Genomic DNA, 24,968 nt, shown 5'->3' with positions numbered 1-24,968 from the left:
TCCATTAAAGTACAGCCAAATTAACTTTGGCTGTACTTGTCTTTTAAGCAATGGTTTTTCTTGTAAAAAGGATCACGAGAATTTCCTGAAAATTAAAAATCTATACTGCCTTATAAAGATCTGCTGAGCTGCACACCCTACATTTTCAGGCATGACTAACTTTGCTGTATCATTTGTAAATATGGGATGTTGTAAACTCTCCCTTACTCTACCAATCATTAATTGTTGATGTCTTCTAAGATGATATTATCGCAGCCAAAAGCTGTAAAAGAAAAAACCGACAACAGCTATGAAACTTTTTTAACCCGCTGAGCATAGCATTGCAAAAGTTCTGGTATATCATTTTTTTTTAGTCAGCTGCTAAAATATATACATAGCTGTTAAAAGTTGGCAAACTGACATAATTTTCCCCAAAGATAAAGAAATATACTATACCTTTCAAAGGCAATGGCTGATGTATCCAGGGAGGTGTTAATGACTGGAGAGGTGAGCCGCTTGCTAACTTCCCGCTCTGCTGGTTGCATGGAATCCAATGTAATGCCCTCTATCTCCTGGGAGATGTCAAAGCGTTCCTTGGTAACTGTCCTGTCGTCATGGTTGATCTCCATGAGCTCGGCCCAGTTATCTGTGGACATTGGAAATCTGTTTGTTTCTCCACTGCATTAACCGGGAAATTAGATTCAAAAAGGTCTCCAACACAAAAAGAAGCTTTATCTAGGGTGATTGTCATCAATCAGAACAGGAGACTGATAAACTGATGTCAGTGGATGTTATGGAGTCCCCAGGCTTATTTGTACCCAAAATGCCCTTGAGTCCTAGAGTGTTTTTTTATGAATACATTTTAGCAAAAGGGCAAAAAGTGAACAGTCACAGATTGTAAGAACAGATAAAATCATGTTCATACAAGATTAAAAATCACATCTGTCACATAGAAACTGGTAAATTTGAATGACTAACTATCTCAATGTGAACAGCACATGTACAGTCAGGTCCATAAATATTGGGACATCTACACAATTCTAACATTTCTGGCTCTATACACCACCACAATGAATTTGAAATGAAACGAACAAGATGTGCTTTAACTGCAGACTGTCAGCTTTAATTTGAGGGTGTTTACATCCAAATCAGGTGAACGGTGTAGGAATTACAACAGTTTGCATATGTGCCTCCCACTTGTTAAGGGACCAAAAGTAATGGGAGAGAATAATCATTATAAATCAAACTTTCACTTTTTAATACTTGGTTGCAAATCCTTTGCAGTCAATTACAGCCTGAAGTCTAGAACGCATAGAGATCACCAGACGCTGGGTTTCATCCCTGGTGATGCTCTGCCAAGCCTCTACTGCAACGGTCTTCAGTTCCTGCTTGTTCTTGGGGCATTTTCCCTTCAGTTTTGTCTTCAGCAAGTGAAATGCATGCTCAATCGGATTCAGGTCAGGTGATTGACTTGGCCATTGCATAACATTCCACTTCTTTCCCTTAAAAAAACTCTTTGGTTGCTTTTGCAGTATGCCTTGAGTCATTGTCCATCTGCACTGTGAAGCGGCGTCCAATGAGTTGTGAAGCATTTGGCTGAATAGGAGCAGATAATATTGCCCCAAACACTTCAGAATTCATCCTGCTGCTTTTGTCAGCAGTCACATCATCAGTAAATACAAGAGAACCAGTTCCATTGGCAGCCATACATGCCCACGCCATGACACAACCACCACCATGCTTCACTGATGAGGTGGTATGCTTAGGATCATGAGCAGTTCCTTTCCTTCTCCATACTCTTCTCTTCCCATCACTCTGGTACAAGTTGATCTTGGTCTCATCTGTCCATAGGATGTTGTTCCAGAACTGTGAAGGCTTTTTTAGATGTCGTTTGGCAAACTCTAATCTGGCCTTCCTGTTTTTGAGGCTCATCAATGGTTTACATCTTGTGGTGAACCCTCTGTATTCACTCTGGTGAAGTCTTCTCTTGATTGTTGACTTTGACACACATACACCTACCTCCTGGAGAGTGTTCTTGATCTGGCCAACTGTTGTGAAGGGTGTTTTCTTCACCAGGGAAAGAATTCTTTGGTCATCCACCACAGTTATTTTCCATGGTCTTCCGAGTCTTTTGGTGTTGCTGAGCTCACCGGTGCATGCCTTCTTTTTAAGAATGTTCCAAACAGTTGTTTTGGCCACGCCTAATGTTTTTGCTATCTCTCTGATGGGTTTGTTTTGTTTTTTCAGCCTAATGATGGCTTGCTTGACTGATAATGACAGCTCTTCAAATCTCATCTTGAGAGTTGACAGCAACAGATTCCAAATGCAAACAGCACACTTGAAATGAACTCTGGACCTTTTATCTGCTTATTGTAATTGGGATAATGAGAGAATAACACACCTGAACAGCTGAGAAGCCATTTGTCCCTTAACAAGTGGGAGGAACATATGCAAACTGTTGTAATTCCTACACCGTTCACCTGATTTGGATGTAAATACCCTCAAATTAAAGCTGACAGTCTGCAGTTAAAGCACATCTTGTTCGTTTCATTTCAAATCCATTGTGGTGGTGTTTAGAGCCAGAAATGTTAGAATTGTGTTGATGTCCCAATATTTATGGACCTGACTGTATGTGGTGCTTGAAAACAAATGGCTGGTAAATCTAGGACTATTTAATGAATTCTGAAAACCTTAGAAAACATAGGTTTTGGCTAGACCATTTGAGCCTGTATGATCAGCTGTTAGTGACACATGTTGTGGTAATTTTAGAACACAACTTTGTGTGTTAAGAGAGATGATATATAAAAGAGAAGGTGATTAAAAGGAGTACAGACAGAGGCAGAGAAGGGAAGGAATAGGGGAGAGAAAGAACAAAGAGGGGAGAGGGTGGGTGGGATATCAGGAGTGCAGCAGGGTATGTAGCTCAGCTCTTGGGTCCGCTCCCACACTCCAGTTCCAAAATTTCTGTCAAAATCCTAGGTAAATGAGTCATCAGTAGGTTTGATCAAGTGAGTGGCAGGAAATTAATACCCATGCGGTCCATGTACATTTGTATTGGTGCGCCTGTATTAGTCAAGAGTATAATTTGCAACAACGCAAACTTCCTTTATCCTGGCTAGTTGATCATTTCTACGACGCCATTTAGTGATGGTAGGGTGTGGCATGCTCTTCCAGTGTCTGGAGATAAGAAATTTGGCTGCGTTAGGTAGGGGGATGGTTAGAGACAACTTCTATAAGACTACTGTGATCTTAGTATAATGTAGTTGGTACGTTTGGGGTGAGAAAGGTAGAGTTTAGTATGTTAGCCTACCAATAGTTGTGTGTACTTCTTTCCAGTAAGGGGTGATCAAGGGGCATTCCCACAAATGTCGAGGATGGAAAGGAAGGCACCACATCCCCTAAAACATAAGTCTGAGGATTCCAAGGTAACTGTGTCATGCCAGATGACATGTTGCCACCTCCCTGTTGCCAGACTATTGACAACTGGTCTAGACACAAGCTTTTTGTTGATACCTTTGAGAATGTCATTCAACAAGTCTCAAGAATTGCTCAAATCTCTGTGCACATTTAAAATAATTTTTGTGGCTAACAGCTTGGTCTACTGAACATGCTTTTAAGAAATGTGTTCTAAACATGCCATTTAATGGTGAACAACTCTTTGGGAAATTCTTTGACAAATTCACCAAAAAAGTAACTGGTACTGTCCCAAAATAATAATCTCAAGTCCCCTACTTGAAAAAGAAAAGAAGTCCCCTACTTGAAAAGAAATGGGTCTCTGTTCTCCCCAGGCATCAACCTCAAAACATAGGCTTATCACTCATTTGTTGCATGCCCTGGTCCATCAAGCTTTTCCAGAAGTCATCCCACCATTCATGACACAATGCATATTCAAGGATTTGCTATGTTTAACCCATTCACTGCCTAAACCATTTTCATTTTTTTAATACATAAAAAAAATGTAGATTTTAGGCCTAATAGCCTAACTTCAGGTTTCATTTAACATTAAACAGTTTGTTTGGACCAAGCTGGTTGAAAAACTTTTTCCTTCACTAATACACGCTACCGCTGTCAGAAATGAATTAACTGCTCTAACAGCTACATACAGCGCTGTGTTCAGGCAGCAATACAGGGACTCCCCTTCCCATTCCCAGAACAAAATAGAGGTGGGCTGAGAGATTTTCAAATATTCATAGGAAGCTTTGCATTTTATGAATGAATACAAGGCTTCTTCTGAGTGGCTGAGATGGAAATCACCCACCCATCTCTTCACCCAATTCATAAACCACAAGGCTTCCCGTGACAGGCTAATGCAGTGCACAGCTCAACTCTTTTTGTTCCCGGGAACAAAAAGTCCCCATACCACTGCAGAAACACAGCTCTGTATACTGTATGTAACTGATGCTACTTACAGTTTCTTCAGTGCAGACAGCGGACACATCTGTAAGTGAAGGAAATGGCTTGTTTGGATCATACAAACGGTTTAAAGTTTAAGTCATTTTTTAAAGCCTAACTCCAGGTTTCATTAAAATGAAACTAAACCCATTGATTTAGCAGTTTAACAAAAACGGTTAGCATTCCCAGCACGCCGGAAATTTAACAGTCACATTTGCTTGTGCTCTCAACCAAACCGTCAAACCATCAAATGGCTGGTGTCATAACTGATCACATGTGCAGCACCATGGCAGTTGCAGATCAAACAGAAGGTAAGATGGCAGTTTCCTTGGCTGAAAAGGTTAGTTCCATTTTAAAACTGTCGAAAAATTATATATATTTTCTGAAAGCAGAGACCCTATAGAATAAACTGGCATCAGTTGCAAGCGTTAAAAAAAAAAAGTATTAAAACTGTAACAGCCAGATCATCGTTTACCTGTGGGCACTGTTGTCAAAATAACCCTTAAGGCCCCATTCACACTTGTGTGACTTGTCATGCGACTTTGGACATGACAAGCTGCAGCCCCTTGGTTTCAATGGCACCCACAGGGATCTGTGCAACTTAAAGTCGCAGCAAATTTTGAAAAGGTGCTTGCACTACTTTGATACATATTTTGATGTGACTTACGTCCAGAGAGTGTAAGAGTCAGATCAAAGTTGCACTCAAAGTTGCACTCCAAAACTGCACAATGAAATTATACAACTTTTGAGTTGAACAAGTGTGAATGGAGCATAAATTTAGCAGTAGTGCAAGGCTTAAAGGTTTTTGCTGAGAATAAAAGCTGCCAATGACCCGGTTCATCAAACTTGAAAATGTACATAAATGTTTGTTTTGGTTAAAATGGAGTCAAGAATCAAACCCTTTGTCAGGTTTTGACTGCTGTCTGTATCTTTGCTTGGGAGTTTCACTCCTCTATTATTACCTAATGAACATGGTCACCAAGAAAGAAGTGAGGGGAAACCCCAAAAAATTGAGTTGTCATCTGTTCCTGTGACAATTGCCTAAGATAGGAGTTCAATTCACCATGGAAAGATTTCGTTTCACTCCCATTGTGTCTCTAAAACAGGATGTAAAGGGAAACCTCCCTAGCGAAACACAGGCTTTACTTATGAAATGGCAAGGGAAACAGGAAATCCTGCCAATATATATATCAAGCTCACCTTCCTCTTTAAATATAAAGCTATGCTTTCCTCGGATCCAGCTCATGTTCTCAAATCCCAGCAAGGTGGCATCAACTCGAAGTTTGGCTCCACTCTTCCATATCCGACAGACATCACTGGGACACACTCTTGATAAGAGAGGAACTAAAATAGAAAAGGGCAACTAGTTTCTACAGCTGGAATCACTGCAAACATATGAATTTACAAAATATAATAACTAGAGGCATAAAACTAGAATAGATTATTTTTTGATTTACATAGAAAATGCATTTGAGCTCACCCCAGCTTGTAAACTCCCACTTCATTTCCACATAAAAATCACAAGCCTTAAGCAGAAAGACATAAAAAACATATTATCAGAAAACATTTATTTCAACGTGTCACAGAAAATCAAGCCAAACAATTATGAATGCCAAATAAAAGCTCAAAATAATCTGAACAGTTGAAGGATATAAAACAAATATACACGAGTAGATAGAAGTGGTGAGAGAGTTTAATATCTTATGGATTCTGTAAGAGTATGACGCTTGCTTTACTAAAGGAGTTCATCTAGCAAAGTGAATGTCCACCTTGTTAGTGGATAAGGTGAAACTGTGTTCAATATTAAACACTCGAGTCTAAGGGAAATGGGAAAAAAAAGCAGGATTTTTCCCTGATGATTGGGTATCCAAAGAACACAGCTACAACCTATTCACAAACATTTACTTCATTAGGTAAACAACCTCTACTCCTTAAGTAAATGAACCAAAATTGGATTCAGATACACAGCTGCATACAGGCTGTGCACATGGACAAACACCACAGCCATGGAAATTAGTGGAAAAACTGTGGATGTTAGGCCATTCCTTGTCATACCTGAAGGGTCAATTATAACTGGCTGCTGTAAAGCAACTATTTTATTTTTGTTGCTTTCTATTTTTAGATCATCAATGCTACCTTAAAGTGGAGCCCACCAAATGGGAAAGTTTCATTTGTTTGCACCCTCCCCTGCTCCACTGTCACATTTGGCACTTTTAGGGGGGGAGCAGGTACCTGATTTTGACAGGTGCCATCTCCCACTTTGGCCCAGAAGTTTGGCCACTTTCTTCCCCCAGCAGTCTTCTGGGACACTTCACAGTTCCCAGAAGACTATGGACCCATTCAAGGTGCAGAACGACTTGTACATGCACAGTAGAAAACCGGCTGTGAAGCTGCAAGGCGCTGGACCCCTGGACAAGTAAGTGTCTTTATATTAAAAGTCAGCAGCTACAGAATTTGCAGCTGCTGACTTATTTTTTTTTGGGGGGGGGGAGCCTGGTGCTTCTCGAAGTTCTTCATCCACTAGGCCAGGGATCTCCTAAAGAAAAAAAGGGCCAAGTTACTGTTCTTCAGACTTTGGGGGAGGCAGGCGGTGACCGATGAGAGTAAATAATGCCTCATGTTTGATGGTCAGTGAGAGTAAAAAAAAAAAAAAATTACAAAGCACTTGTGGTGAGTAGGAGGAGCACTAGTGGTCCATCATTGATAATAGTGGTAGGAACAATGCCCCTTCTTTTGTGTCAGTGGGAGAAATAGTGCCCCATCATTGTTGGAGTCAGTGGGAGGAATAGTGCCCTATCAATGGTGTCATTGGGAGGAAGAGGGCTCCATTGGTGGTGCCAGTGGGAGGAATAGTGCCCCATCGTTGGCTTCATTCGGAGGAACAGTGCCCCATCGTTGGCGTCATTCGGAGGAACAGTGCCCCATCTTTTTTAATGTCAGTGGGAGCAATACTGCCCCATCATTGCCATCATTGGCATCAGTGGGAGAAATGATGCCCCACTGTTGGCATCAGTGGAAGGCATGGTACCTCGTCATTGGTGTTAGCGGCAGGATACAGCCTTGTATCAGTGGGAGGAGTAGTGCTCCAAGAGCTGGAGAATAGCAAGCAAAAAGGCCACAACTGGCCCATGGGCTACAGTTTGGAGACCACTGCTCTAGGCTCATCTAACTCATTGTTTTTAGAAGCTACGTTGAAAAAGAGCCTTTGAGAAAATCTATGGTAAAAAGGGACAAAACAGAAGATGCAGGTGTTCAAAGGCTGCTCCCGTGCATGTATGTGGTTCTCATATGACTGATTTTATTGTCTAGCAGAATATGGGAATTGTGCACTGACACAATGCTTGCACATCTACATAACACATTTGCCCATCCCCACAGTCTGTTGAATATCTGCTTTGAAGGATTTTGGCAGCATAAAGCCAATTTAAAATTGCAAAGAGATCTTCTTGTTATGCAACTTCACTAAATCAATTTTTCAAACTGTATTGTCTTTTCATCACTACCTGGAAGAGAATGGCAGCTTCAACTGTTAAAAAAGTATTAAGCTACAAAAGGTTTTGTAAAAAAGGGAAAAAAAAAAAAAAAAATCAATAAGACACTCATTTACTCATTCTTAGTGAATCTACTATGTTTGGGTTACTAAAGAAGGCGAATTTGTATTAACAATCAGCAAGTGTAACCAAGAAAGTCAGCTGAAGGTTAAAAGAGCATATTGAAAATAGTATTATCCGATTTTGACATCCAATTAACAAACCTTACTGTGACACATCTTCAAGAGTCAAAGTAATAAAATGAAACTCAACCAAGAAAAAATACTCTGATGTAAAACAGGTAAGCTCTTGTTATCTTCTTGTAGCTCAGAATGTAAAATACTACAGAAGATGGTCACAATGTATGCCATATTTCTGTTTACTCTAAATCTCTAGATAATGCACTTACATTTGAAGTGCATTGTTAGGAGAACCATTGCTTGAACTGGAAAATTTGATTTCACTTTTGGTTACTAAAAAACACAATAAGCAGTTAAAGCAGGGCATAGCTTTGTACATTGTGGTCACTTTCAAATTCTATATACAAAAATGCTTGTATGTACATCTCCAAAAGTACTAGATAGAAGTCAAAATGACTGTCAATTTTACAGAACATCGATATTAGACTGACAGTTACCATAACTTAGCAGTTGTACAGCACAGTCATTATTCAACAGACTGATGGACCTAGGGCAAAATGTAATTGAGTACTGAAAGCCATGCTTTTGAGATTTGTTTTAATAGTTCAATTTTCAGAACAAACTTTTATGAGATTTAGAGTAGTGCAAAATAAAAAAAGCGGAGTCACATACAGTATTCAACTGTGTTATTACAAGAGCACCAATATGACCTTATGAATAGATAACATTTAAGAACCAGGTAAAAACCATTGTATTTGAAAGAGTAATGCCCAAAATATTGACCATGTGACCTTATAAAAGGCCATGGGGAATATCAACATCCATGGCTCCAGTGGTATTATTACAGTGGTTAACCCCTGAATACATCAGTAGGTAGGACAGTATTGCTCCCTGTTTTACAGTGCTATTAATATGGTTTTCATTTTCTGGCTACAATCCTGGTGTTCTGACTTTTTAAAACATTAAAAAGAATTATAAATAATTTTTCAATACTCAAGGCTACTTATAATCTAATAAGCATTAAATCAAATCCAACTAGTACTTACCACTTGGTTAACTGCTTTTAGAAACACAAAAACTTGTTATTGTGTAGCATTCATATCTTTTTTATTATTGCAATACTTATATTTGTATATTTTCAGCCAAGGCTATACATGCAATATTTAATTTTTTGGAAACATGCAGATAAGCATGGACCCAAGCTTGTTTTACCAACTACTCTGAAGAGAAAACAATTTATTAAAAAGAGCAGTGAGAATGCATTCTCTTTTCCCTTGGTATGGGGATACTAGCCTGTATGCATGCTTTGCTAGAGTCATACTGCTTAGCAAGAGCAAAAAAAATAATAATGTATATATATATATATATTTTTTTTTTTTTTTTTAATAATAAAAATAACACATTGTGAGACCCTCTGCGATTTCTTCTTTTTTTTTTTTTTAAACCCACAGGCTGCAATTCATGATTATCCATGGATCTTGAACGTGGCGCCATATACACTGTTCTCCACTGATGATTTGTGTAGAATATTTAATAACATTGTGACACATGGCATGTGCAAGGGATACGTTTAGTGCATTAATGCTCACTCACCTCCAGTGTTTTCTTTAGTAGTTCAGGTACACCTCCAAGAGCTGTGGATGCTTTGTGAAACTCTCGATACTGCAGAACCATTTGAACCATCTCTGGGTCCCCTGTGCTAACTGCTTCATGCAGAACTGAAATAAAAATACCAATTTTTCAAAGGTTTAAAAACTTCCATGTATACTTTACCAAGCAACGTTACACATCCTAGTTCTGCATATAATGAAAGTGTCGAGGAAACCTTTGAAAGACATGTTAATAAAAAGTGACACTAAACAATACAGTCATGGCCGAAATTGTTGGCACCCTTGATATTTCTCCAGGAAATCATGTATTTCTCACGAAACGTATTGCATTAACACATGTTTTGCTATACACATGTTTATTCCCTTTGTGTGTATTGGGACAAAACAAAAAAAGGGAGGAAAGAAAGCAAATTCGACATAATGTCACACAAACCTCCAAAAATGGGCTGGACAAAAGTATTGGCACCCTTTCACAACTGCGGATAAATAAGAATGTTACAAGCATGTGATGCTCCTGTAAACTCACCTGGGGCAAGTAACAGGTGTGGGCAATATAGAAATCACACCTGAAAGCAGATAAAAAGGAGAGACGTTCACTTAACCTTTGCATTGTGTGTCTGTCTGTGCCACACTAAGCATGGACAACAGAAAGAGGAGACGAGAACTGTCTGAGGACCTGAGAACCAAAATTGTGGCAAAATATCAACAATCTCAAGGTTACAAGTCCATCTCCAGAGAACTAGATTTGCCTTTGTCCACAGTGCGCAACATTATCAAGAAGTTTGCAACCCATGGCACTGTAGCTAATCTCCCTGGTCGTGGACGGATGAGGAAAATTGATGAAAGATTGCAACGCAGAATAGTCCGGATGGTGGATAAGCAGCCCCAAACATGTTCCAAAGACATTCAAGCTGTCCTGCAGGCTCAGGGAGCATCAGTGTCAGCGCGAACTATCCGTCGACATTTAAATGAAATGAAACGCTATGGCAGGAGACCCAGGAGGACCCCACTGCTGACACAGAGACATAAAAAAGCAAGACTACAGTTTGCCAAAATGTACTTGAGTAAGCCAAAAGCCTTCTGGGAAAACGTCTTGTGGACAGATGAGACCAAGATAGAGCTTTTCGGTAAAGCACATCATTCTACTGTTTACCGAAAACGGAATGAGGCCTACAAAGAACAAAACACAGTACCTACGGTAAAATATGGTGGAGGTTCAATGATGTTTTGGGGTTGTTTTGCTGCCTCTGGCACTGGGTGCCTTGACTGTGTGCAAGGCATCATGAAATCTGAGGATTACCAAAGGATTTTGGGTCGCACTGTAGGGCCCAGTGTCAGAAAGCTGGGTTTGCGTCCAAGATCCTGGGTCTTCCAGCAGGACAATGACCCCAAACATACGTCAAAAAGCACTCAGAAATGGATGGCAAAGAAGCGCTGGAGAGTTCTGAAGTGGCCAGCAATGAGCCCAGATCTAAATCCCATTGAACACCTGTGGAGAGATCTTAAAATTGCTGTTGGGAAAAGGTGTCCTTCCAATAAGAGAGACCTGGAGCTGTTTGCAAAGGAAGAGTGGTCCAAAATTCCGGGTGAGAGGTGTCAGAAGCTTATTGATGGTTATAGGAAGCGACTGATTTCAGTTATGTTTTCCAAAGGGTGTGCAACCAAATATTAAGTTAAGGGTGCCAATACTTTTGTCCAGCCCATTTTTGGGGTTTTGTGTGACATTATGTCATATTTGCTTTTCTGCCTCTGTTTTATATTTGTTCCAATACATACAAAGGGAATAAACATGTGTATAGCAAAACATGTGTTAATGCAATACCTTTTTTGTGTGAAATACTTGATTTTCAGGAAAAATATCAAGGGTGCCAACAATTTCGGCCATGACTGTATATTTACTCTCCAAAAACCATCCACTACCCAATCGCCCTCTAATGTACCTTTCATAAAATAGTCTCTTACTGTGTTTTCTGCCTCTTTGCTTTGTCCCCTATGAGCTCCCAAACATTTTCTTTTCCCTCTCACTTCTGTTTGGAGTAGTGTATGTTGTGGTCACATGCACTGCTCTATGTACTCTTCAAGTCCCATAGTCCAGCCTGTTTCAACCAGGATGCCCAGGCACCCTGGGGTACCTTCATGCTTCTTCAGGGGTGCCTGGGCAATATGCCTAAAAATTGCATACAAGCCAGCAGGTGGATCAGTCCTGCCTTTTAGTACACAAAGCCACAGATGTGCACTATTTAGGACCTTCTAGCTGTCGGCATCCCAAAACCCAAAAATGACATCAGTTGATAAAAAGGATGTTGGATGCCTGCACCGCCTGCTTTTTGCCCCTCCTCTGCCCTTCTCTGTCAGCACTGGGGTCACAAACTGAGTGATGGAGAGAAATTGAGGGATTAACATTGGAATTCTAGTCAGTACTAGTGTGCAAAGGTGTCTTTTTTTTTTTGGAAGAATAAAATCACCTCTAATGTTGGGTGTACTATATGTGTGGATGTTGCTGCATTATGTAAAACTAGTAGAATAGTTTTTTAAATTTTAGAATGGGGTGCCTTGAGATGGATTGTGCAGGGTGCCTTGAGATTTTAGAATGGGGTGCCTTGAGATTATCCATAATTTTAAGGGTGGCTTGACTAAAAAAAGTTTGAGAAATACTACCATAGTCCATTTCAAAAACAAGCAAGAGAGGGTGGCTATGTTCCTATATACAGTTGAACGGTGGAGAACAAAATGTTGCCACCATTTAAAGTAGGGATGCACCAAAATTTTGGTGGCCAAAACGTTTCGGCCGAAAACACCCCTTTAGGCCGTCAGCTGAAATGAAAAAAAAAAAAAAAAGCACCGATACAGATGCCGAAAAAACCCCGCCCCTTGCCACCGGCCGCCGCTCGATAGTTCTCAGCCTTACCTGAGAAACCATCGAACGATCCTGGCGCTGGGCATAGAGATGAGTGAAGGAAAGATGGCCTCCACTCATCTCTATGCCCTTGGAGGACCGGAACGATGCCCCTTCCGGTTCCAGCCATTTTTTTTTTTTTTTTTTAAAAGAACAATGCTTTTTTTTTGATCCAATGCTTTACATTGTAGAGGAGAGATATGGGGTCTTATTGACCCCATATCTCTCCATAAAAAGGACCTGTCACTCATTATTTCTATCACCAGGGATGCATGCATTTCTTGTGATAAGAATAAAAGTTATTACATTTTTTTTTTTTTTTTTTTAAAAAGGGACAGCGCAACCCCCCCCCCCCCCCCAAAAAAAACCAAAACATTAAAATAAATAAAAAATAAAAGCAAATTAAAGTGCCCTGTCCCACCGTGCTCGCACGTAGTGGTGAACGCATACGTAGGCCATGCCCCCATATGTAAATAGTGTTCAAACCACACACGTCAGGTATCGCCACGAACTTCAGAGCAAGAGCAATAATTCTCACACTAGACCTCCTCTGTAACGTTACACTGCTAACCTGTAGAAATTTTTAAAGCATCATCCATGGAGATTTTTAAGTACCGCAGTTTTATGCCATGAGCGTGCGCAACTTTAAAGCGTGACATGTTTGGTATCTATTTACTCGCAGCAACATCCTCTTTCATATTTTACAAAAAACTGGGGTATATATAGTTTTTTTTTTTTAATCAAAGTGTATTTTTTTTAATATATTCATTTTAAAAACTGAGCATTTTGGTTTCCCTTTTTGGCCAAGTGCATTATGAATTTATGTTTTCGGCATCAGAATTTTCATTTCAGTGCACCACTACTTTAAAGTGTTACTAAACCCAGTACCCTGCATTCACTATATCTGATCTCCCACATTACACAGAACATGGAAATGCAATTATTTCAGTAAATATAAACTGCTAAATACCTTCTCTCATCAGCAGTTAGAGCACTCTTGTGATTTCTATCAAGTGTTCAGAGCACTGGTTACAGCTTGTAGGAGGAGTTTTCTCTAGAAGGATGCAGAATCCCTGACCTCTGTCTGGGCAGTGCTGATTGGCTCTGTGCTGATCACATGCACTGTCCCAAGAAAAAAAAAAAACCTCTCTAGCAATACACACTAAACTGGGCATGTGCAGAGTGTCTTTACACAATGTCTTATCAGGAGATAAGAGGGGGACACTGGGATAAGGGGAGAATCAGAGAAGGCAGGATCAAACAGCATTTTTAAACAATGTAGAAGATTAACCCCTTAGGTTCCACAGAGAGTATAACAAGCATGCCTTACTGCATATACAGACTAAATTTTACTGTTGTGGGTTTAGTAACACTTGAACAGCAGCACAAAGAAAAAAAAAAAAGAATTTGAAGATTTGGACGGGGTTGAGAGTAATAGAATGTACTTTCTGATTTTTTTTTTTTTTTTTTTTTTACTTTTTACACACTTGAATCATAGTACCTTACTACATATGGAAAGACCATGACAGAAGGGCAACATGCATTCTGAATCATATACAGCAAAATTTCTCTCAAATATAAAGTGGCACATTAATTTGACTGCGAGGGCTGAAAGAATTTCAACTCATTTAGCCAGCAGAAAGTGCTCCTGTAATAAAACAACAAATGGAATGGTTCCAAAACACAAAATGGCAGGGATCTTCTGCAATATACAAACTACTATCCCATAACTGATCTTTTTGAAATCTACATGAGTGATCTTGAAACACAATTTTTTAAGGCTATGGAAACTTTTTACAAAACCCATTATCAGCCAGGATTTGTAGCAGCAGTGTGATAAGATTTGTAGAACAAGAAATACCAGGTAACCTCAGGTGGTTTGACAACTCAAAGTTAGCTGATCGGGCAGTTCAGGTGAATGAATAGATATCCATGTGCAGATCCTGGTTTTCTGGTTGTCTTGAAACATGTTTGTTAGATAAGTGATTTCCGCAGAGAAGAAGTCTGAGGAACACAGGGCAGAGGGCACACTGTGGGAGGAACTGCAAGACTCTTAAATGGACAATCTATAGGAACAGGGGCAAAGAATCTAGACTACCTGTGCACTACACCATTACCAAATCAATTAAGTTTGATTTTTTCTTTATTTTGGGAAAGAATGGGTTTTGTGTTTATGTGAACGATATTTAAGTACTTACCAGTCCACCCATCCTTATTTTCTTTTGTGACATCTGCTTTATGCCTCAGGAGGACTCTAGCAGACTCTAGGTGTCCAAGTGAAACAGCAAGATGTAATGGACTCCTGCCTCGTGGATCCAGCTCCTCTATATCCTATGGTGAAATTACAAATGATAAATTTAAAAAAAAATTTTTTTTAAAAAGGCAGCAATGCCAAAACCATACATGCATCATCGGTTAAGATAAAGCCCTAAATCCACCATGTAAGTGCAGCTTTAGGCTTAATGAATCACTTGAGCGTGTGTTTGGCAAACTACTCAAAATATACTCTCGGTTTTAAAACTGAAAACCTGCATTATGAAACAGGCTATGTCTTTAAGCTGTCAAGCTGTCAAGTCACTGGGCAACAGCCAACACTGAAGAGAAATCCTCTCTGCCAGTTATGGCCAAAAGAGCGATTATTTGCGGTTAATCCGGAACAATTAAAACCCATTTAATAGTAAGAGGATTACATTAAGTGGGAATATTACTGTATCACCATACATGAAAGGAGATTTCAGGCATCTACAATAACACAAGTTACAGTGCAAGTTTAGACCAATTAAAGTGAAAAAGCCCAGCCTAATGAGTATGACTAAACTTTCCTTAGTTCAGCACTATAGATGCTGGAGGGAAATGTGAGTGAAAAAAAAAATCTGGTTTGCTTATCAAATAAGTACTCTTAATGCATGTGTACTAAAATATGTCAATGTTGTTGTAAGGATAATGTTATGGGGCCATGAAATAATAGTACAACAAAAAATATGAATTTATTGTAATGTAAAAGTTTTATTTGTACACTATATATAAAGCACATTGGTATTCTTTAAATCAATAAACTGTAGCCATATTTATTCATCAATTACGTTTTGTTGTATTATTATTATTGGTGAGAAGATTACTAGATGCCTAGTTAAAATGAGACACAGTGGAAGCTGTCTCGGCTTCATTTTTCAGCTTCTCTACTTTTACTCAATGTCTACATAGGATCAGAAGTGTTCTATTGAGGGGTCTTTATATTTGTTCACCTATGACAATCACGGTTGTCTGAATCTTTTTGCTGTTGTTGTTTTAGAACTATTACACACCTAAATATACAATCCATATGCAGTATATACTGTATATTCACTTTTAAGACATGCCAGAAATATAAAAAGAGAGACTGTCAGTTTAAAGAAGCTTTCACGTGTTCCCTCTTAGAAAACACAGCATTCAAGTGAACCAGGAGACATGAAAAGTTTTTGAAGGTATGTTTAGGTACCAGTACTTCATACCAGGCAGCAGCTTCAGATTTCTTAAAGCAGTAGTAAAGTCCGATTTTTTTTTTAAATAACTACAGGTAAACCTATTATAAGGTTTACCCAATATATAAATATTTTTTGCCGCTTACTACCGCTTTAAACTAAACATCACTGGGAGCTAAAATGAAAGAATAATAGGGGTCCATATATATATATTTCTTTGTGAATGTCTCAGTAATCTTGCAAGTCAAGAATAATCGCTGTAATGTTTTTGTGAAGTGTCAAGTTCTAATTGTTGTCTTTCACAGGATGAATGTAACATTTCCTAACAATTAATCCTAAGAGAAAAAGCCTTAAGAACACTCGACCAGAAGAGATAAAGAACATTTAAAAAGGAGACGTAAAGCCAAAGCCCTTTTGGATATACTTCTCCTATAGATCACATGATGTCACAGAGCCGTCCAGGCTGATGAAGGATAGCAACCGTTTGGTCAAGATCCTCCCAGATGCCTGGACCGGCACCTGGCTCAGCCTCCCAGCGATTCACCAAGAACATGAGCCAGCTCCTCCTGTGCACCCCACCACAGCCCAGTGTTCCAGTGAGCTGGAAACTGACAGTCACAACTCTCTGCTCAGTATGGAGAGGAGAACTGAGCAAGTAGCTGTGTTTGATCGCTCAGTTCTCTGTGCAGAGCCGGTCTGTCCAGAAGAGGAAATTATGAATAATGAGGGAGACCTCTGTCTGCACAAAGTGTACGGAGATTCCTGTGTTCATCAATGACAATGTAATGCAGCTTCTCTCAACCAGGATTCTTCTAGAGGTTGTTAGGGACTACTTGAGCAATCAGCAGTTTTTGCCTCTCAGGTGAAAAAAAAAAAATTCAATCTACTGTACCTATGGCTATTCCCATTCAAGATGAGCCAATTTACAGATGGACTGTTCATGAACAGTCCTGCTGGAAAATTTTGCGACAATCAGCGCTTGCAGGCCACCAACTGCATCTGATCAGAGTATATTGACAGTGGGGGAGTCCCACTGTCAGAATACAATTCCACAGCAGCGAGGATTTCCGATCCTCCCTGGATGGAGATGGGGAAATTGGCTGTTTTTTTCTTTCAGCCAGCTGGCCGAACTAAAAAAAAAAAAATTGAGCCATGTATGACCAGATTATGGGAAGATTCTTCCTAATGACCACAAGTGTAAGGAGCATTATTCCCACTGACCATCACACTAATGTACTGTGAGCTGTAGATACAGTAATTAGCAGGATTACTGAAAGTTATTTCAAGAGTTCTTTTATTAAAAAGGCTAGTGTAATCAATCAGCTACTGCACAGAGTAAACTTTTATACGGAACCGATACAATGTTGCAGAGATGGACTCCTACTCAGACGTCAGAGTTCCATCTTTGCAACATTGTACTAATTCTGTATTGCAGTTCACTCTGTGCAGTAGCTGATCCATTACACTGTTAGTGGTGGCACCGGAATCCCTATACACTTTGTACAGAGATCTCTCATATTATTTACTCTTCTAGTCCAATGTTGAATGTTCTTGAACACTCTTTTGGTTAGGGATGCACCAAAATTTCAGTGGCTAAAAATACCCCTATTGGCCATTGGCCGATATGGAAATATGCACCAATACAGGTGCCGCCACTCGGTGGTTCTCAGACTTACCTGAGAAACCACTGAATGATCCCGGCGTTGGGCATAGAGATAAGTGAAGGAAAAATGGCCTCCACTCATCTCTATGCCCTTGGAGGACCGGAGCGATGTCACTTCCGGTACCTTGTAAAAAAGACCTTTTTTTTTTTTTTTTTAAAGCACTGAATCAATGCTTTTTTTGATCTGTTTTACATTGTAGAGGAGAGATGTGGAGTCTTATTGACCTCATTTTTAAAGGGACAGTGTTAAAAAAAAAAAGTTTAAAGTGTCCCTGTCCCCCCTGTGTCGCACATAGTGGTGAACGCATATGTAGGCTATGCCCACATATGTAAACGATGTTCAAACCACACGTGAGGTATCGCCACAAACGTCAGAGCAAGAGCAATAATTCTAGCACTAGAACTCCTCTGTAACTTTAAACTGGTAACCCGTATAAATTTTCACCCATGGAGATTTTTAAGTACTGTAGTTTGACACCATTCCACGAGCGTGCGCAATTTTAAAGCAGGACATCTTGGGTATATTTACTCAGCATAACATTCACTTTCATATTTTACAAAAAAATTGGGGTATATATTGGGTTTTTATAATCATTAAGTGTATTTGTTTCCAAAAAAATTGCTTTTGAAAAATATATGAATTTTTAAACTTAATTTCGGTTTTCGGCCAAGTGCATCCTGAATTTTTGGTTTCAGCACCAGAATTTGTATTTCGGTGCACCACTACTTCTGGTTGAATATTTTTTTTTTCCCTCTTAGTATCAAATGATCAAGAATGTTACATGCGCCTTGCGAAAGACAACAAATCACCCTGAATGCGCCCAATGTTGTCTGATCTCAGAGGCTAAGCAGGGTCAGGTCTGGTTACTACATGGATGGGAGACTGCCTGGGAATACCAAGAGCTGTAGCTAGCCTACGGCCACATCACCCTGAATGCTCCTGATCTCGTCTGATCTCAGAGGCTAAGCAGGGTCAGGCCTGGTTAGTACTTGGATAGGAAACCACATGGGAATACCAGATGCTGTAGGGTTGGTGGCGGAGCTGCAGCAAGTGACGTCATTCCGACCAAAGGAGACACTCGGAAGTGGTGAGGAACACCTGTGTGGTGCAGCGGACCGAGCCTGCACCAAGTTGCAGTGGATCCGGCCAGCTATGACAAAAGGCTGCTACACCCAGGTGCAGGGCAGAACCATATTTAATGTATGGAGTAGTTTTAATAAAGGGGTTTACACTATTGGAGCCTCTTACATGATGGTCTTGGTGACACTGAACGAGCTAAAGAGGATTCCTGGTTGCGATACATCTCATTTGGGAAACAAGAAGTGCATTAAGACCAACTCTTAAATGAGTGGTCATGACTATCTGGTGAGTTCTCCAGAATGGTGGTGATACACTGGTGGAGTGAAGCACTGAAGGCAATAGTGAAATACTGGAACTGTGGTTGGATCAATTGTTTAAACTAATATTGCAAGAAGCACTTTTATTAACATACCATAGAAGAGAAACATAGCTTTTGGATGATATACTTTTTATTGCACTATAGGATTGGACTTTACAGCACTTTAATGGATTTATGAATGTATTATTTATACGTATAAGATACATCGCAGGAGAGTTGTATTTTTGTGAGTAACATTGTAGCACTTAGTTGAGGTTTTAACTTATTAGGAGAGCTGCATACTGTGCGTTATATTGGTTGAAGCACTTAATTGAGTGCAAATACAGTTGCTGAAGTGTGGGGTATAGGTTTAGAACAAGTGTTAATGGTCAGAAATAGACATTTCAAACATATTACTAACATGTTCTGCATCATTTGTCAGTTTGGTACAAAGGCTGAGGCACTTGTAAAGTGATATATATATATTTATATTAAATAGGGACAATTCACCAAATGATTTTGCATGTGATATGACCGTCACATGACCCATTTTCAGACATATCACAGATACTAAAAGAGTCAATTCATCAAAGTTAAATATTGAATGTGAGATAAATACTGGGAAAAAAAAAAATTTAAGTTAATTCACCAAGACCCCGGTCACACTGGGTGTGACTTTGCATGCGATTTGCATGCCAAGTCGCACCCTATTGTCTACAATTACAGTGGTCAAATCGGTACGGTTCCGACTTAGAGCCGCACCGACTTGTAAAGTAGTACATGCACTACTTTTGGTGCGAGTTGCATAGACAGCTGTGTCAGATGTCTTGCAAATCACACTTGAAATTGGCATGTCCCCAGACTCAAGTGACTTCACTGTAAGGGAAGGGCCGGTCTATGGGGGCGTGATGATGTCAGCAAAAGTCCACCGCACGAGACCTCGGGGCGGCAGGGACTGGTTATGCGCTGGGAAGATCGCGCGGATTAGGTAAGTATATTTCCACTCTCCCCTAGACAAAAAAAACAGTTAACCCATGCAGTGCAGGCACAGCTCCACTGCATGGAGTTCTGCTTTAAAATGCATTGCAGTGCCTAAAGTAAAAGATAGTTGTGACAGAGTGTCTTTAAAGGCAAGCACACACTATTAAGCGACATGTAATAAGTCCATTCTACTGACAAATTCAGTAAGCGAAACCAAATTGCAATTTGATTTTCTATTGATACAATTCATTCTAAAGCTAGCTATACACTGATTGAAATTTGACCAGTGCAGCAGGGGCTGTCCAAATTTCAGTGTGTGGAATCCCCCACTGAACAGAAGATATTCGCAGATGCTTGTGATCAGCCATAGCCAATTCAATGACAGGCTGACTAGCACCATAGCTGTTGCACCACACATCCAGGCGGACAGATGAGCAGCTACGGATGCAAACTGTTCGTGTTCAGGACCACCCATCTTTCCTTAATTTTATGTAATCACTCATGTGGGGTTACAAGCGAAAAGCCACAGCGCCTGTTAGCTTTTCATTTATTTATATAGGATTCCTGGCTGCTGCTGATCACAAACACCTGTCAATACCCGCTGCAGAAAAATGATGATTCTTGGCAGCGTACAGCTCAAGTTGGCAGCATGAATAAGCTCTGCAGCCTGCGTTTGCTTAGGCACGGTAGCCCATTCATTTGAATTGGCTGCTGCGATTTGTTCCTTGCAAGAAATAGGTACCTTTAAAAAAAAAAAAAAAAAACGCAGCTGCAAGGAAACCACATGGTCTCTTTAACCATACATTTTCACTGTGGATTCCGCATCCACATATGCACTGTGAGCTGAGATGCGTGGGGTGAATTCAGAGTGAATGGCAGCCCCATGTGACTTGCAAGAGCAACACAATTCGGTTGCAGGAACAGGTGCGATTCCCGCCCCCACGAGCAGCCCTAAAGTGTGAAAAAAGTAAAGTTAGCCACAGATAATAGGTCTGTTGGTCACGCATGCGTGCTGATCATTTTTGAAAATGGTCATTATGTGAATATATAACTCACCCCATCATGTGTAGAGAAAGAAAGCAACAAGGGAGCAGCCAGATATCCCAGTGCAGGCCTCATTGCAGCTGAAACAGTGAGGTAGATTTACTAAAACTGGAGCACTCAGAATCTGGTGCAGCTGTGCATGGCAGCCAATCAGCTTCAAACTTCAGCTTGTTCAATTAAAGTGCAACTAAACCCACTACAGTAACAGCAGTCTATACATGCAGTAATGAATGCTTGTTATACTCACTGTGGAGCCTAAGGGGTTAATCCTCTGCATTGTGTAAAAAGGATGTTTGATCCTCTCCTCTCTCTACTGTCCCCAATATATGGCCTGATAGAACAGAGGCTAGGAGGCACTCTGCACATGCTCAGTTTGGTACATATTACTAGAGAGGTTTTTTTTCTTGGGAGAGTGCGTGTGATCAGCACAGGACCAATCAGCACTGTCTAGACAGAGGGTAAGGGGTCCTGCAGCCTCATAGGGGAGAATGAAAACTCCTCCTACAAGCTTTAACCAGTGCTCTGCTGGACACTGATAGAAATCACAAGACTGCTCTAACTGCTGATGGGGAAAGGTATTTAGCAGTTTATATTTACTAAAATAATTGCATTTCCATGTTGTGTGTACTGTGGGAAACCAGATATAGTGAATGCAGGGTCCTGGGTTTAGTAAAACTTTGGCAATAAAACCTGGAAGCTGATTGCTTTCCATGCAGAGCTGCACCAGATTTTGCACTCTCCAGTTTTAGTAAATAACCCCCAGTGATTCACAATAAAACCCAACCAAAGCAATCACTGATTTCCTGAGAATGACCAGTCAGGATAACACCTGGTACCTGTAGACATGAAGATGGATCTGGTCACCACATTCAACCAATGTCTATGGGGTACCAGTAGCAAGCCTCACAATTTAATGGTAGAGTCTCTGTATATTGCATTTCTGTGTAAGCCACAATGAAGTAGTGTATGTACCTACCTAAACAACCCATTCAGTTTATACCCAATACGATCGGCTTTCACACTTCACAATTGTTATTAAACTAGAACGAAAGGTAAAACTTTTTTTTAGTTTTAAATAGCGTGCAAAGGAATTAGAACACCTGTGTTTTCATTGTTGTCTGTGCCCTGTTAGGGAATTTCCCTATTTGTCCTGTTTACCATTATCATCAAAAGTGAAAATGAAAGAAAACCCCACATTTTGGGTTGTCCCCAGAACAGCAATAAAAGGGAAAGTTTTACCATGGGGACACTAGTGTTGGTGACCTTGGGGCCCCAGGATATTCCCTTAAGGTGATTCTATAGGCTTATTTTTTTTTTAAGAAAAAATAACAAACATGTCTATACTTACCTGCTGTGTGCAGTGATTTTGCACAGAGCAGCCTAGATCCTCCTCTTCTCAAGTAACCCACAGGCTCTCCTGGCCCCTCCCTCCTGTTGGGAGCCCCCACAGCAAGCAGTTTGCTATGGGGGCACCTGCTGCTCCATGTGTCCATTCACACATGGAGCCACCACTCAGCCCCGCCCCCTCTCTTATTGGCTCACTGGCTGTGATTGACAGCAGTGGGAGCCAATGGCTCCCACTTCTGTCTCAGCCAATGAGAAGAGGGAGTCCCAGGATAGCCAAGACACCAGTACATATTGCTGGTTCGAGAGGGGGCTTAGGTGAGACTGCTGCACATAGAAGGTTTTTTTTTTTTTTACCTTCATGCATAGAATGCATGAAGGTAAAACAGCTTGAGCCTTTAGAACCACTTTAATTTGCAGAGATTTCCTGTTTGGCTATGGGACAGGCAGTGAAGGTAAATCTTCCCTATAGGATACAGATGGCAAGAAAAACAAACTGACAGGGGTTATATCCATCTTTCTTGGATATGGAATGCCTTCCAACCTATGTTATTGGACGCATTTTATATCCAAGAAAGAGGTTTGTACCTAGAGATGATTATTTATGTCAGTCTAATAAATTGTCATTTTTATGCATATTTGTGTCAGCGTATAACATAGGTCCACTTGTGAACCCTTGAGGTATAATTAAAGTCCCACTTCCACAACCCAATTTGTACATATTCAATCAGGATGATACCTCAGGGAGTCATATTTTCATTTACACCACTCCTATCATACATTTATGTGACTCATTAACACTAACAATTGAGGGGCGGTAAAACCACATGATGAAGACACATTTTTACCATCCTCAAGTGCTACCTCCTTTTAGCTGCATAGGCAGCGGCCATGGGTATACACCTGCCATGGCAGGAATTCTGACCCCTTTTGCTTTTGGTGGATGTAGTGCGAGTATGACCGATTCAAATGAATGGGGCTCGTTCTGCAAACGCCCCACAACCGCGTGCAATACTGGTACATGGATCAAGGGGTTAAAGTAGGTGGTAAACAGGGGATATAACAACTCCTTACTGCCTGTCATAAGCTCTCTGATGAGCGATCTGAATGCAGATTGCGCTTCAGAGATCAAAGCACGCGTGAACGAGCCCGTAGACCGAGCACCGCGATGCACAGGTGCCATTGTTCTTGTGGGTTGTGGTTGGCTGCATGTTGAAAAATAAAGAACGACCTGATTTCTCGTGAATCATTTAAAATGAAAGCCTTGTGGGGTGAGCGAGTCCTTATGTCAATCAGCAAGGTTGGTACTGGCAATCTGATTGCATTGGTTCATCAATGTACACAAGACTCATCACATGACCTGCCAATCAGAAATCATTTGAAAGATATAGATCTATGTATGTGTGTGTGTGAGTGACTAGGACAAAGCCCCCATACCCCCACAGGCAGTGTGTGCTCTCCCTCACCTTGCCGTCCAGCTCTCTCTCCAGTGCCCGGAAGTCATTACTCCAGACCAGGGCATGCAGGGGGTACTTGGCCTGGTGGTCGTCCCCGGTGCTCATGGTATCGGCTGGTGTGGTCGGGCCTGGCACGGAATGTCCCCCTGCAGATCACACCCCCCGGGCTCGGGCCGCCCCGGAGACACCGGACTCTCCAATACAACTTTTCAAAACAGGGAAGCGGCGGACGTGTCACAAGTGACAGCTGTAGGGGGGACACAAAGCACACATGTCACTGCACACACGGCGAAAGCGGCGCAGGCGCTATGAGGTCCGGCAGCAGCATAGCAGACGCTGGGCTCAGGAGGGCACCACACCCCGGCCGGCTCCCATCCCCTACATCACCCGCACAGCGGTGCAGCAGCCCTTAGCCCCCCTGTAGGAGGTGCCGCAGATGGTACGATCCAGGACGCGGACGCAGCCATTGTCACTGGGAGGGGAGGAGCTGCCATTTTGTCATCCGCAAGCTAGTACAACGTCATTCGCTATAGATCGGATCACGGGGTAACGTGACCATCAGCCAAACCTTGCCGCTGTCATTTCTGGAAACCCCCCTACGCCGAGCCCCGCCCGTACCTTGCGTTGGTATGACCCACGGCAAGGTGTGCATCTGGATACAGCAGCTCGGCCTTCCTTCCATAGCCTGAGTGGGGGTTGTAGCCGGCGTGGGACGAGACAGCTCTGCTCACTTCAAGCTGCGTCCAGCGGAGCTGGCTGTAGAACCATACACGGAAGCCGTAACCATTTTTTGCGTTCCAAATTGTGCGTTCCACGCCTCGCTATGGCTCCACCCATGGTCGTCGCTGTGCAGCTAGTGGGAGGAGCAGCCTGGTACTGTGCGGCTGTGGAAGGAGGTTCTAAGTCGCTCCCACTCAGTTGGAGGAGGTGTGTGTTGGTTAGAGATTCTCTCCCCCACATATGCGACAATTATTAGAGAAGGAAGCTGCACTGGATACTAATGTATTATTCGCACTGCCAAGGATTGTTAAAGGATAAGTTCACCTCTTGCTACAACAAACAATCAATGCATATTTCTCTGCAGGTTAAACA

General features: G+C 41.2%; 1 protein-coding gene and 1 pseudogene across 2 annotated transcripts in view; one reads left to right on the top strand and one right to left on the bottom strand.

The window, feature by feature from the left end:
• Positions 1 to 24,666, bottom strand: part of ANKRD13A (ankyrin repeat domain 13A) — a 56,440-nt gene extending 31,774 nt beyond the window's left edge. The window contains exons 1-7 of one of the 2 annotated variants that reach the window (XM_089684109.1): positions 24,495 to 24,666; positions 23,886 to 24,123; positions 14,746 to 14,878; positions 9,635 to 9,759; positions 5,852 to 5,897; positions 5,572 to 5,715; positions 436 to 625 (exon numbers count right to left, since the gene is read on the bottom strand). In XM_089684109.1, the coding sequence (XP_089540235.1) occupies positions 436 to 625; positions 5,572 to 5,715; positions 5,852 to 5,897; positions 9,635 to 9,759; positions 14,746 to 14,878; positions 23,886 to 23,981 (734 nt within the window). In that variant the 5' untranslated portion in view covers positions 23,982 to 24,123; positions 24,495 to 24,666. Of the gene's footprint in view, positions 1 to 435; positions 626 to 5,571; positions 5,716 to 5,851; positions 5,898 to 9,634; positions 9,760 to 14,745; positions 14,879 to 23,885; positions 24,379 to 24,494 lie in introns of those variants that run through there. The other variant, XM_089684108.1, reaches the window with a different exon arrangement.
• LOC149457073 (5S ribosomal RNA) lies at positions 18,584 to 18,702 on the top strand (annotated as a pseudogene).
• Positions 24,667 to 24,968: the final 302 nt, after the last annotated feature.

Source organism: Staurois parvus, unplaced genomic scaffold (genome assembly GCF_062004578.1).
Source record: "Staurois parvus isolate SC_StPar_1 unplaced genomic scaffold, SC_StPar_1.0 ptg000336l, whole genome shotgun sequence".
NCBI classification, from domain to species: Eukaryota; Metazoa; Chordata; class Amphibia; order Anura; family Ranidae; genus Staurois; species Staurois parvus.
This window is presented reverse-complemented; position numbering and strand designations above follow the sequence as displayed.